Genomic DNA, 14,729 nt, shown 5'->3' on the forward strand with positions numbered 1-14,729 from the left:
TTGCGTTGGCTTTCAAGTGCCATATTGAAGAACTGTAAAACACAGCAAAACTACACCAACCGAGCTGCAGTTGTTTGCTTGGATTGCTGCTACACTGCAGAGGCATAAACATGGAAAACATTTAAGTTTCTACTTAAACTTGTTGCACGAAGTGCGAAACAATGGTAATGCCAGAACGACAAATTTTGCAACTGCAACAACATTGTTGTTAATATGACGATTTGCAAAATGAAATTACGACGTGGCATTACCAACTAAAAATACTAAAGATTGAAATTAAATATTTGGGATGAAAACTTTAAAAAGTCTTCAGTATTCATAAGAAATATTAGAAATTTTCATAAAATAGAATAAACTAATATGACTTATTTTCAAATAAAATATCTGAAAATCTCATTCGGCCTTAATAATTTTGGGCATTTAATTCTACACCCTCCCCCCCTCCGTTTCAGGCGGGCACTTCTAATTGCAACATAATTTATATTCAACCATTAAACACACCAAGCAAATAGACACACACAGACGTAACGCAACGCCCAGATGTTAGTAAACATACACACACACACAAAACGATAATCATGTTTAAATAGTTTATTTTCTGCCATGGCGATTCATATAATTTGTATTAAAACGAATACAAACAAAACGATAATATGTTTACACCTTGCATCCACGTCCACAACCCGCCCAATGCTCTCGCTCTCCCCCTCTCTCACTCTCTATCTACGCTAAGCTACTCTAGTCATACTTACCCAGCAAGACCACAACAACCGCAGAATCTCGAACACCCCAATCCCAACAAGTACGCAAGGCAATATACAAGATGTTATGGTATTTGCCCATTAAACAGACCTGTAAATTGGAAGAAGAAGAAAAAGAAAAGTCAAATAGGTTTTTGGTTGCAAAATTAGAACATAGATTATGGTGTTGGCTAAGTCGAATAAATACCAGAGTTTGGGAGCAATTTATTTCGTTGGTGTGCGTGTGTTAATTGGATTAATTGGAAAATATAAATTTTGATTATGGAAATGTTGAGAAATTTGTGGGTAAAAGTATAATTAGGAAGAAAATTGTGCGATGGAAAATTGAGAAAATTGGTAAGGATGCTGTGTAAAAAAAGTTGAAACCTAAGCCTTATATTGAAGAAAATATTAAGGATGATTTTCTACCCCTGATGCACAAGGCACTCGTGTGGAAAAAGCATAATTCATACTTTTATGTGATACCATAATTGGGCTTATCAAGTAGTAAAAAAGTATAAGTCCTAGAAAATTTACTAAAACAAACTAACTATGGAATTTTTTTTTCAGTTGGTACCAAGATTTACATCCTTAAAAATAATTTTACAAATAAAATAAATTTTCGATTGCAGACATTTTTTTCTTCAAAGTCTTTAGGAATGTATTTAATTTTTAAAATACTTATAGAGTCGTACATTTGTGGATTTATTTTTGCATATTAATCTCATAAAAAGTCTATAGAAGTCCATTAAGAAAAGATCTTTAGTAACCCTACAGAAATCCTTCGAATATATTTAGCTTAGGGAGGATACTTGAACAATCTTATTTTAGAGGCTTTTAAAAGTTTCTTAAGAGATTTTGTTTTTTAGGGTCATAAAAATTCTCTATAAAGTGTCGATGTTTCTTATGATTTATATATTTTAAAGACAAAAGTCATCTATCTACAGTTTTGAGGTTTTTATGAAGAATACAAATGTGTCGAGAATATGAATATTTTTCAAGAATTAGTTGAGCTATAAAAGGAAAGTTTTAAAATTGAGCAATATTCTTGAAGCTTTTATGAATCCATTTCGAAAAATATTCGAACAATAATCTAGATTTACACTTTGAACACTATCTGAGATGTAATTGTAAATTTTAAATGGAAACTTTTCGAGAAGAGCTACAGATTTAATCGCATATTTTTAAGAGACTTTAACAGAACAGCCCGAGCTGTAATGTTTGGATGATTGCTTGAGAACAATCTTGGATTTTAAAAACCCGAGAGCATCCTGAGCCCCGTAACCATCAAAAAAATTCTGAGATGCAGGTCTGCCTGAGATATAAGCATGTATTTTTAAGAAAACTTTTCGAAAGCAGTCTAATTTTTAGTGGTGGACTTTAAAAAATCTTTTCGAAGTCAGCCTGAGCTGCAATGAGTTACAATCGTTTTTTCAACAACTATTTTCTTTTCACCTCCTAAGCGTATATTTTAAGAAACATTCTTCCCGGGACAACCCGAGGCAATCGACATTTTCATTATCGACTTTTTTGTTTGAAGACTATTTGAGTTTGCTTGAGAGATCGACACTTTGGTATTTTTTAGTGCCAACCTTGCTTTCCAAAATACTCCAGACACAACAGTCCAACGGATTGGTATCCGGTGAGTTTGTTGGCGCGAGCTGAATGCGATGGTGCTGAGTCCTGTTGGAATGTCCAAGGTCTGCGGCCAAAATGTTTGCGTGCCCAAGGCTTTTATACACCCTCCAGAATATATTCGCGATAATATTCGGCATTTATTCTGATGCCACGGTCCATTTATAAGCGCGAAAAGCGTCCATCGGCTGTTATGGCGGCCCATACCATCACCATGGCCGGTGTTTGAGTTCTGGTGGCCAACCGAAGGTTCACATTTACATCTGACCTCTTTGGCAAGTAAACACGATCATTTTGTTTGTTTTCTCATCGGAAAAACCAAATTCGCCAGTTCACCACTTTCGGCCACGCGAAGCAAATTGCAATGGCTTTACCCCGAGTTAATTTTTCAACATTTGCCGAATGGAATATTGCGATATGTTCAGATCACGAGCCATTTTTCGGCCACCTCGAAGGGGGTTTCAATTAAGCCGCGGTAACGAACGATGGTACGAGACACAAAAGATTTATTCACATTTAAGTGCTGAAGTGCTCTACCGATAGCCTCTTGTGGTGTTCCATCAAAATATAAAGAAATCACACTATCACGCTTGAATTCCATCACGAGTAACTTTTTTTCTGGAAAATTCTCACCAAGATGTTTATCTGTACGCTTGTTAACAATATAATGAGCTATCACTGGAATAATTTTAACAGCTGTCGGACGAGTGACTTAGAAATTACAGCAGTCTGAAATTGTTTGCAGTTTTGTTCATCTGACGTGTGACTGTTTCATTGACCGTTTGAAGGCCATAATTCGTGCCAAATGTGACCAATTCGAACAAATCTAAAGTTATTCTAAAATTTTATACTATATCGGACATTTTATGGCATTTTACTTTATTGCAGTTTTTTTATCTCACCCTGTATTATTATAAAAAATTAGTTTGAGTTCAGCGATGGTTCAGCGATGGTACCTGCTTGCATACGGTCAAAATTTTCAAAGGAAATAATTTTTCTCATAGAAAAGAAAAGGAACAACGTTGACTAAATCTGAGATCAGAATAGGTAGTAGTAAAATAATGACATGAGGACCCAGTCCAATACTCATTAAATTTTGGCATACTAAACACACAAATCGCAACTGATAAAAGCTGTGATCTATTGCCGCAAAATTTTGGACCGTAGAGATCAAAAACAAGTCAAATTCTATCGATAAAAACATGTAAATCATTGAATTCTTCTTAGTTTGTATAAAAAACACCAAAAATCTACAATTACATGCTTGAAAATTGACGTGGCGATTTGTTTCACGAACATAAATTGTCTACTAACTACTACCCATAATTCCCGCAGTTTTGTTTTAAATTTACACCACCGTTGTAATTTTACTAAAGTTGTACCCGTCAAGGATGGATTATGTCGCACTATTGTGCACCTCCTCCAAAAGAGTCAATATCTTCAAAATATCATATGAATTCAATTTATCTCAAACTTGACACATCCCAAACCCAATCTCTAACGCCTCTTTTAGCAAACTGAAAATGTGACTAAACTTCTGTCAGTATAATTTCCACAAATTTTAACAAGAATTGTAAGTTAAGGCTATATTAAACTTAGACAATATAATAGATTAAGTAACGTTTGTGGAGCACAATTTCGTGTTAGAAAAATTGGGTTTCTGATAATCACTAACACACAAGTGATATAATGAAATGAAAAAAGTAATAATGAAGACGGTAGTATCCTTACATCTCCATTTGCGTCCTTTTGCTCGCGATGATAACGGACAGCAGAGAGTACAGCAATACGGGCCACCTCCTCGGTGTGCATATTTTGACCTTCAAAAAAAAAAAAAAAAAAAAAAACAACCATTATTATTTTTAATCATGTCAAAATTTCACATATTAAATTTACCATCACTACAGCCACCAATGATGGCATTCAAATGGTCCAAAACATCTCGTCGGGATGAACGATCCTGAAGGCCATTGCGGCTGATTTTATCCAAAGTATCCGTGTAGAAACATTCAAATATAAAATCCATGCTAGAATTTTCCGAGTAACATCAATTTGACCATCAGCCGTACTGCAAGACTTGATATCACCACCAAAACGTACTACGTTTTACAATTCTTTTTCTTTGCAAAACTAAGGTATTGCTTTTCCTTTTTTCTTTCGAATTTCTGTTATGCCGCAACTAATTCAAAAACATAATAATGAAACCCTACAAGAAATTTTTACGTATTTCAGCTAATGGTACTTCCATTACCAACAACAATTCAGTGACAAGTAGTTATGTTGTTGTTGTTTTTGTCATTGCTTATTGTATCACCATCACCATTACGTCTACCATTGAACTTTGCCAAAATACTTTTCAATTATTTAACATTGCTTTTATATATTTCTAGGGAATTTATTCACCAAAAATTACTAGTAAACACTTGACCTAACCTAACACTCCTTGTCGAATAAAATACAAACACATACGCACACAGCGACTCAAATAATAACTGTTCCCACTTCAATTCTCTGGGTTATGTATATAAATACAACAACAATTCCTTGATTTTCTTTTGGTGAAAATGCCGGTTAGTGTAACGAATTTTAAGAAATCTCAAACAAAACTGAATACTGTACCCAGTTGATTGGGTTGGAAAAGCATATAGTTAGGCGCTCTCGGCACTCAATGCATAGGCTCTCTTTTAAAAGAGAAATTGGTTATTGTTTGAGAAGAGATTCACAAACTACCGGCTTTATTCGTTATCAACACGTTGTATTGTAATGAGTACAGGGTGTATTCAAAATGTTGAATGAAAAATGAGGATATAATCGGGTTGGGACTGAATGAATTGTTCATTGCTAAAGAATGCCTACCGATCCCAAAATTGACTTCACATTTATAAATCCATCTCCTTATCTAACAGTTATACACTCATACTGATCCGAATACAAAAATGCACAATTCTAGATAATTTCCTACATTATATTCCAAATTTAGTACAATTCAGTACTTTTTGTACATTAATTGTACTTATGTCCTTAAGCCCTTTGACCCCCAGTGAACCCCGCTTTCAAAATTTCAGAATTTTAGCTCTAACCTTTCAGCTAACACAAATGGTACCCTTTTTAGTACCATTGAGAGCTTTCCGTTACCCTCTAGCACAATTTATCAATACCCAGACTTATCATGCAACTCCAATACAAGATTATCCCTTATCCAATCTTTCGAAATTCTAGCTTCATCCATTCAGTGTGAGTCGATTAATGCATGTCAGTCCATCTGTCCATGCATTTTTGTGAAAAAAAATTATTATCTGATTTAAATGAAATTTTACAAACAATATTTTTTGGTCCTAGGACGAACCCTATTGAACTTGGTTAGATTAGGTTCAAGATAAGATATAGCTCCCATATATAATTTTAATCGATTTCGGGTTAATTGTGCACCAAATGGCCAATATCAGCCCAAATGACCTGAATTTTGGCACATCCGACCGAATTCAGTCTAGAAGAAAGTACATTAAATTTAAGGAAAATCGGTTCAGATATAGCCATATTTCCCATATTTAAGTTTCAATTTATTTGGCCTTAAGGTCCCTGACATCATATCTGATACCATATATCTTATAAAGTTCGGAAATACTTTTCCCAAATTTTATCGAGATCGGCTCAGATTTGGATATAGCTCCCATATATATCCTTAATCCGCTTTCAGGTTTATTGTGCAAATAATGACTAATATCATGGCATCACGAATGTTTTGATTTGGTGGACCTCGACTCCGATATATTTTTTCAAAGTCAAATTTAGTGAGAATCGATTCAGAATTAGATATGACTCCCATATATTAGTTCCCTCTGAAACCAAATTATAACTGCTCTAAAGACAAAGGTTGATAGATGGTATTATATACTTCAAATAAATTCCCAAAATAAATCCTTTTGTTACGGGAGCTCTACTAAATACGCATAGTTGGTGTAGGCCCGCCCGACTTTTGACTTTTCCTTCCTGGTTATAAATGCACCTTTTACCATACAAATTGCTTATAGTATTTCCATTTGCAACACCCTGTTAATAAATACACCGACTCTCTTTTATCAAACAATATAACACTAATATGGCAACACTGCGCACAACCATGCGCTCTTTTCGCAATCTGTTGAAAAGGGGTGGTGGTGGTGGGCAAATACAATGAGCATGGCAATGTATAGAATTTGTATAGCACAAGTAGAGGGTGGTAAACAATAAAATAAAACAAAATTGTTGAAATGTTTTTGTTTCGATTCATGTTCACAAACAAATTATTTCTACAACTCAAATAAATAAATTTTCACAAATGAATTCAGTGGTAATGTTCATTAAATTCGGATACACAGAATGTAGATGGTTTAAATCGATATATAATTGTAAACAAATTAAACCATACAGAAATATTTGTACTGAAAAACTCCACCGCACTAAACAACTTCACAATGGGTTTATTAATTCTTTCGTTTTTAGCTCTGTTTTCATTCAAAACACTTGCATTTTTTATTAAAAAAGTATTGGCACACGCAGCTTTTTAGTATTGTTGTTGATTTCGATTCAATTTTACGATAAATTATTTGTTTTGCCAATTAAATTCCACTGAATCATTTCCAACAGCGACCGTTTGTTTATTTCATTGAAGTAACACTGAACTGAACTCTGACAAGTGCAGTTAATTGTTGTTGTTGCTGTCATACTCAGCTGACGTAGAGAGTCTTGTTTATTCATTCGCATACTCTCTTAAGTACAATTTTATCTTATCTCACAGAGTATGTTCAGTGTGTGCCATATTTGAGAGTTGTCGAGAGTACAGTGGACATAAGGAGAGAAAAAAATCGATAGACCGCGAATGTTCTTTTTATAATAAAGGGTGTGTATCTGTAGTTTTTTTTTTATTTTATTATTTATTTATTTATTTTTTTTTTTTTTGTTAGAATTGAGAAAAATGTGGAAGATTAGTTATGTAATAGTGAAATATCTAGAAGAGTTGTCTTTAGTAAAATGTTCAAGCTTATTGATAGAAAAACATTTCATGAGCCTAATATGGATAATGAATATCCATAATAGTTTTTACTGCAAAATACGGGAGCAGTGTGTAGTGTTCTAAAATTAATAGACTTTGATTTCAATTCTGCTTGATTCTTCAAATAAAAATAATAAAAATTTTTTCTACTTATTTGTCGACTTCTAGTGACAAAAAATAACATGCTATTTTGGGTTATATGCCCTTACAAAAATTAGGGATTAGTAGATTTATTTGTATGTAACCATGACTGCAAGAATTGGTTAGAAATCCCATTATTTGGTATTGCTATTTTTTTTTTCATTGCACTATGATCCAGAATTCGTGTTTACCACCAATTTCTTAAATATATATGGGAGCCCTTACAAAGTATATTCACACTAAAATAGCCAAAAAAATTAAAAAAGTATCGGTCGGTTTTGCCGACAGATGTATACCCTCAGCCAATGTTCGATTATTTAAAAATATTTTGACTTCTTTTATGATTATTCAAACTTTTAATCCTCAATGGTGTGCCACGTCGAAATGGAATCGGATGTTAATTTCGCATTTTATGAGCTTAATGGATATTCAACATTTCGAGCTTTTGTGGGGGAGGTACCATGTACTCCATCTTAATACCGACGTACTCCATCTTTATACCAGATCTTGGTTTCATAAAAATATTGAGATATTTGAAACTTGAAGACAATCGGACTCTTACATCACATTTTATAAGAGTTATAATTATTCAAAATTTTGAACATTTGTTGGGGAGGTACTGATATAGTGGACCGATATTGTCCATCTTCGCCCCAGACCTAGCACTGACAAAAATATTAGGATTTGCAAAGTTGGAGCAAAATTGGTTTTTTGCTTCCCTATTCTGTGCAGAAAAAATATATATTTTTGCCTTTTGTGGGGGAGGTACAAGAAGGAGAAGACCGATATATCTCATCTTCACAACGGATCTTGGGTTCATAAATATATATTGGGTGAAATTTGAAGACAATCGGTCTCTTACATCACATTTTATAAGAGTTGTACCTAATTATAATGTTGACCCATTGTGGGGGAGGTACTTGATAGAGTGGACCGATATTGTCCATCTTCGCCCCAGACCTAGCATTGTCGCAAAAATATTACGATGTACCAAGTTTGGACCAAATCGAATACTCCCTTCGAGAGTTATTGTGCGCACCAGCCAGCCAGACAGACGGACGGACGGACGTCGCTAGATCGCCTCTAAATGTTCTGAAACGGATTTGGACCAAAGAGACCTAGGATCTAAAACCGTTATTTCGACTAGGCACGTTTTGAACGTATCAAATGATATATACCCTCTCTGGCCAAGTGGCTGAGGTTGTAATTAGAAGTTGCTTATAAATTGCTTTGTGATAAAGGTGTTGGTCAAATCGGTCAAACAGTTATGTTTCATGGCATATAAAATAACAGTTTAGAAAGTATCTATCGGTTAACTGACGGACTTATACCCTAAGTATGTGAACAATTTTAAGGCGATCAAAATTTATGATTTTTATTATTTGTGAAAAGCAGGGATACACTAAATGAATGAAGGATTAAATTCTATCTCACATCCTGTCCCCGATTATTTTCATTAGAAACCTTTTATCCTTTTTAACCCCAACGGTATTTCAAGACATATTGCGATTCATGTTTGAAAATGAAACAACGCTTCCTTTTAAACAATATTTTCCTTTTTTACCACATGATTCAGACAAGTCTCATTATTTTCGCAATGCAAGCTGAATTTGTTTTCAGTTGATTTATGCGTTTATTAACAGCCGCACCTTCGTAAACATGCTTAATCATGGCGATGTTCGCATAAAAGCTTAAAGCAATGTATGGAAGACTAAAATAAATCGTCATAACATTAGTCTACACATTTAAAAACATTAGCAATGATTCCGAGAATGTACACGTGTAAGGATAATTCATCTGGATGTGAGAGAAAAAAAAAACAACAGCATCACAAGTTCATGTGTCACAATAATGTGAACAAATATGCGTATGTACAGTATATAACATGGTATAATACAAATTTATTAAGTCTGATATTCTTGTGATCAAATAGGATTAGTTAACATATTCTTATTATAGATTCATGAAGGGGTTGCAGGGTCCTCATAAAGGGGTCACTACATACAGATTTTTGACTCGAAAGTCTGGGTTCAAGACCCGCATCCACTTACTCGATATAGGCAATATATGTATCGTTCGAAAGCTTATGAAAAATCCTATCCAACAAGTGATCACATGATCAACGAATACCGGCTACTTACAACGACTGTTAAATTTAGAAAACTTTAGTTCGCGAAGCCGGTTGAATATACTCAGAAGAGAATATCTCAGGGCCCAGAAAAAGGTATTAGCAAACAATGTAGCATTTTGGAAAGGTAAGAGTGTCACCTATAAATTGGAATCAATTTTTTTGATAAAAATTTCGGGTCTAAAAAGTCTATAATTTGACTATAACTTCCCAACCGCTTTAAATAACATCATCAAGTGACCTAGTTGGACAGTTATTTTCATAAGCGATACCTATATTGTCTCTATTGGGTAAGTGGATCCAGGTTTATTCCGGGTCTCGAACTCAGACTTTCGGTGTCCCGAGTCCGCTCCACAAGAAAATATACATGTATTAATAGTTTCCCGGAATCAGGGTAAAAATACCTATTACTGGAAAAAAAATTCAAAAAAATTGAAGAGCTTGGCGAGATTTATATTAGCACATGTTGAAAGCTTTGTTATTTCTGAAGTAATATCAGTCCAAGTATTATGGAATTTTGTACATACTACCAAAGTTTGAACCGACGTCGGTTCAGATATAGCTATATTGTTCATCGGATTTATCATTTTTGTCTTCCGTAGCCGTAATATGCACTCTTTAACAACAATATTTGGGTAAATATATTAAATATTGCTCAGAAATACCTTTGCTAAATTTTATCGAGATCGGTTCAGATTTAGATATAGCTCCCATATATAACTAAAGAATTTGGCACCGAAATGAGTATAGAATTACTAGCTTCTAGCGTCAAATTTGGTAAGATCGGTTCAGATATAGCTATACCTCCCACATATATTGTTCATCCGCTTTGTTATATTTTTCCCCATAGCCGTAATATGCACTCCGTAACAACGATATTCAGGGAAATACATCAAATACAGCTCAGAAATATCTTTGCCAAATTTTATCGAGATCGGTTTAGACTTGGATATAGGTTCCATATATATATATATATATATATATATATATATATATATATATATATATATATATATATATATATATATATATATATATATATATATATATATATATATATATATATATATATGTATATATATATATATATATATATATACCATTAACCAATTTCAAGTTAATTTTGCACCAAATGGACAATACAAGCCCGAATTGAAAAGATACAAATACTTCGGCATATTTTGTCCTTTGAACTTTAAATTATAATTATAATAATAGCTTTTATGATTTAATTCTCCCGATTATGTATTTCCGATTTCATTGAAGATTGAAATGTGTATTGAAATTTGATCTTAACTTTTATTTGTCACATTATATTGAAATCGATTGAGGTGTGCATGTAGCTCCAATTTATATTTTCGGCCGACGCACCAAACTTGCCATGTATCTCATATTGCAATGAAATTTGAAATGTGTGACGGAATAAAGTCTGAAAAAAATTTTGTCAAATTATAACGAAATCGGCTAGGATATTTTCGTATATTTATTGCAAAATTAGAAAAATTAAAATTAGCTTGAGATTTTTGACAAACGTTGTCTGTTATTCATGGATCAACACCAGCATATAAATTAAATGCATGCCTAAAATCATGTTTTCTTTGGAGCCATGTTCGAACAGTAAAACCAATTATAAATATGCGTGTACAACTTCAATATAACAAATCATCCAAACAATTTTCTAAGCAACTGATAGATCTGGGAAATTAGAAAATAACAGGTGAAAGAAAAAACAATTATAAACCAGTAAAGAAAGTCTTAAAGTCGGGCGGAGCCGACTTTATGATACCATACACCAATTTGCTAATTTAGTAGAGCTCCACATAACAATTAATATAATTTAATGATTATAATTATAATTTAAAGTTCAAAGGACTAAATATACCGAAGCATTTGTATCTTTTAAATTCGGACTTGTATTGCCCATTTGGTGCACAATTAATTTGAAATCGGATAAAAATATATATGGGAGTTACATCCAAATCTGAACCGACCTCGATAAAATTTGGCAAAGATATTTCTGAGCTGTATTTGATATATTTCCCTGAATATCGTTGTTACGGAGTGCATATTACGGCTGTGGGTAACAAATATAACAAATCGGATGAACAGTATATATGGGAGCTATAGCTATATCTGAACCAATCTTCACCAAATTTGACATACTAGCTTCTAGACTTAATACGGTTCCATGTGCCAAATTTCATCCCATTTGGGCAAATATTAGACGTTTGGTGCACCATCAAAGTTAAATCGGACGAAGTTATATATGGGAGCTATATCCAAATCTGAACCGATCTCGATACAATTTAGCAAATGCATTTTTGAGTTGTATTTGATATATTTCCCCAAATATTGTTGTTGCAGAGTGCATATTACGGCGGCGGTGGACAAACATAACAAATCGGATAAACAATATATATGGGAGCTATGGTTATATCTGAACCGATTTCGATCAAATTTGGCATACATATTTTCAGGCCTAATTTGGGTATAGATGCGAAATTCCATACAATTCGGGCTGATAGTACACGTTTGGTGCACAATAAAAAGCAAATCGGACGAAGATATATATGGGAGCTATATCTAAATTTTGACCGATTATTTCCAATTTTAATAGCGTTCGTCCTTGGGCAAAACAAATGATCTGTGCAAAATTTCATTTGGATCGGGCAATAAATGCGACCTGTTCGGACATGCATAAATCGACTCAGAATGTGATTCTATGCAGATCGTTTCCTTTTTCCTGCTACAAACAAATGCACAAAGACATAATACCCTGACCGCCTTGTGGTGTAGGGTATAAAAATATAAAACATTGAATAGGTTGTTTAAATTCTTGAATTTTTTCTATTTTTTTTAAAAAGTCAAAATATTCGTATATACAATTTTGAATACATTACATTGAAACGAAAATATGACATCTCTCTTTAATAGTCATCTGCAGTCATAAGAAATATTTCAATACACCATCAGCAAATTAATTTATTCAACATACATTGAAGAAACTGCAAATTCAATGCGAGTCATTCGTAATCCCTTAAAAGTATAGTAGTCAATGAGCTAGGCAAGCCAATGAATGACTTCTGTGTGTTTGTTTGGTGTTATTTTACACAAGAAGTTTGGCATAAAAGGATGTTATTCTAGTTCTGATTTATATTACACACATTGAATGAGGCTTAACGCTCTATCTGTGATTACTTCCTTCTGGGAAATTGGTGCAACGTCAACACAATAAATTACATATACAGGCATTTTACAGTCATAGAGAAGAAAATCATCAGCACTTGGCAATAGGTGGGGTATTTGGGGGGCGTCACTTTGTGCATTTTCATTTAAAATGCTACTCTTATTGGCATACTTTCATTGGCTTGGTTTGACAACCTGACTGTTGAATAGATGAATGGAGGACATCACTCTGCCTTTCATTCAAACCGGGAAACATCGATTCTATTCGCCTGGTAACATCAACCGAATGTTCTTTACTTGGCGAAGACTCGTATGGCATTAAGAAAACTTAAAAGCAATTCAAGCGTATTAGGTTATACAGTGGTTACAATAATGAAAGAATTGTTAACATATTGAAAAGAAGGTCATATAATAAAGACCTGGTTTAGGGGGGCAAAACGTTCTTGGCTTTCGTGAAGGTTCAGCTATATCGTCTGTGCTTTAATCCTACATATTTGACGGAAGGCTTCTTGCTTGGAGCCCCTATGAGTAGGCTCCCTGCTCTAACTCTAATAAACGAAAAGACGACGCTTTTAGTTGTATGCAATGAAAGATCAAATGCCCGCTTCTAGGAAAAAGAACGAGTTTTCGATTTAGCTTGCCTAAAGGGCAGAAAGGCTCTATGTATTAGATCACCTATAAGAAGTGGAATTTATATTGTTAAACTTACTTATATGTAAGGAATTCTTTGATTGTTGTCTACCCTGTTGAGTTGTCCTATAAGGATTCAGCTGTTTCATAAGGAAAAAAAATCTAATTTAGCTCTGCTATTCCAAAGGTAAGCGAATATAAAATGCATGCTCCCTTTCTAAAAAGTTCCTACTAGTGCTTATCGATGAAGAACGAGAGTATCTTTTTGGCTTGCATATAATAAATGCAGGCTCTTTCTTTTGTCAAATTTTAGGGCGAAGCTTGCTTTATTCCAATTGGCACTTTCGAATTGAAGCTCACTTTTCATCACTTTAATAAGAATGGGAGCTCCCCTGCTCTCCAACTGCGAAGGATTACAATTACCCTGTAAGAAATGAGAATTTTTTTCTTCAGACCGCCTATAATAAAGGAAGTGCATATTTTCTTTCTCAATACATCTATAAGGAATAAAGACTTATGCTCAGCCATAGGGAAGTTAGACTCCCTGTACGCCACTAGAGAAGGAATACTCTTCATCTCCAGCGCAACTATAACGAAAATAAATTATTTTTTAATTCTTATATCAGGAATCAATGTTTTATGTTTAAGAAAGAAATTAAGGCTCTATGATTGATCTAATCTGCAAGGAAGAAAAACTCCCTACTTCAGGTCGACTAAAATCGAGGCAGATTCTCTGATAGAATTCCAAGAGTTCTGTAGCTGGATTCTTGCTCTAAGAAAATATAAAATAACAAGTAAAAAAGCTGTAAGTTCGGCCGGGCTGATCTTGGATACCCTCCACCATTCGGAAGGCATTTGGCAATTTTCAAAAAAATAAAATCCGCTAAAAACTATGTTAAAATCTTAATTCCGAATGTATCCGTTATATTAGTGTCTATACGACGACGTGAACCTACATAAAAAATTCGGTGAATAATGTAGCTAAAATCATCAAAATACCGAATATCGGGAGGTATCGTTATATGAGGGCTATACTATCCATTAGGCACTTCAAATACCAAATTTGAAATAATTCCGGTAAATAATAACGCTAAAATCATCAAAATACCGAATATCGGGAGGTACCATTATGTGGGGGCTATACAAAGACGTGGACCAGCACAGACAATTTTCTGTCTTAGGCTGTAGTATTCATTACGAACGTCAAACACCAAATTTGAAACAATTCCGGTGAATA

At 33.9% G+C, this 14,729-nt stretch overlaps 1 protein-coding gene across 8 annotated transcripts in view; it reads right to left on the minus strand.

Annotated features, from left to right (window-relative positions):
• LOC101890633 (uncharacterized) overlaps positions 1–7,016 on the minus strand; it is a 62,816-nt gene extending 55,800 nt beyond the window's left edge. For 2 of the 8 annotated variants that reach the window (XM_005176310.4, XM_011297651.3), the window contains exons 1-3: positions 4,272–4,974; positions 4,107–4,195; positions 753–852 (exon numbers count right to left, since the gene is read on the minus strand). In XM_005176310.4, coding sequence (XP_005176367.1) covers positions 753–852; positions 4,107–4,195; positions 4,272–4,401 — 319 coding nt within the window. In that variant the 5' untranslated portion in view covers positions 4,402–4,974. Of the gene's footprint in view, positions 1–752; positions 853–4,106; positions 4,196–4,271; positions 4,975–6,783 lie in introns of those variants that run through there. The other 6 variants (XM_059123951.1, XM_011297654.3, XM_020039801.2 and 3 more) reach the window with 6 other exon arrangements.
• Between the last annotated feature and the right edge of the window lie 7,713 nt (positions 7,017–14,729).

The sequence above is a fragment of the Musca domestica genome, unplaced genomic scaffold (assembly GCF_030504385.1).
Source record: "Musca domestica strain aabys unplaced genomic scaffold, Musca_domestica.polishedcontigs.V.1.1 1, whole genome shotgun sequence".
NCBI classification, from domain to species: domain Eukaryota; kingdom Metazoa; phylum Arthropoda; class Insecta; order Diptera; family Muscidae; genus Musca; species Musca domestica.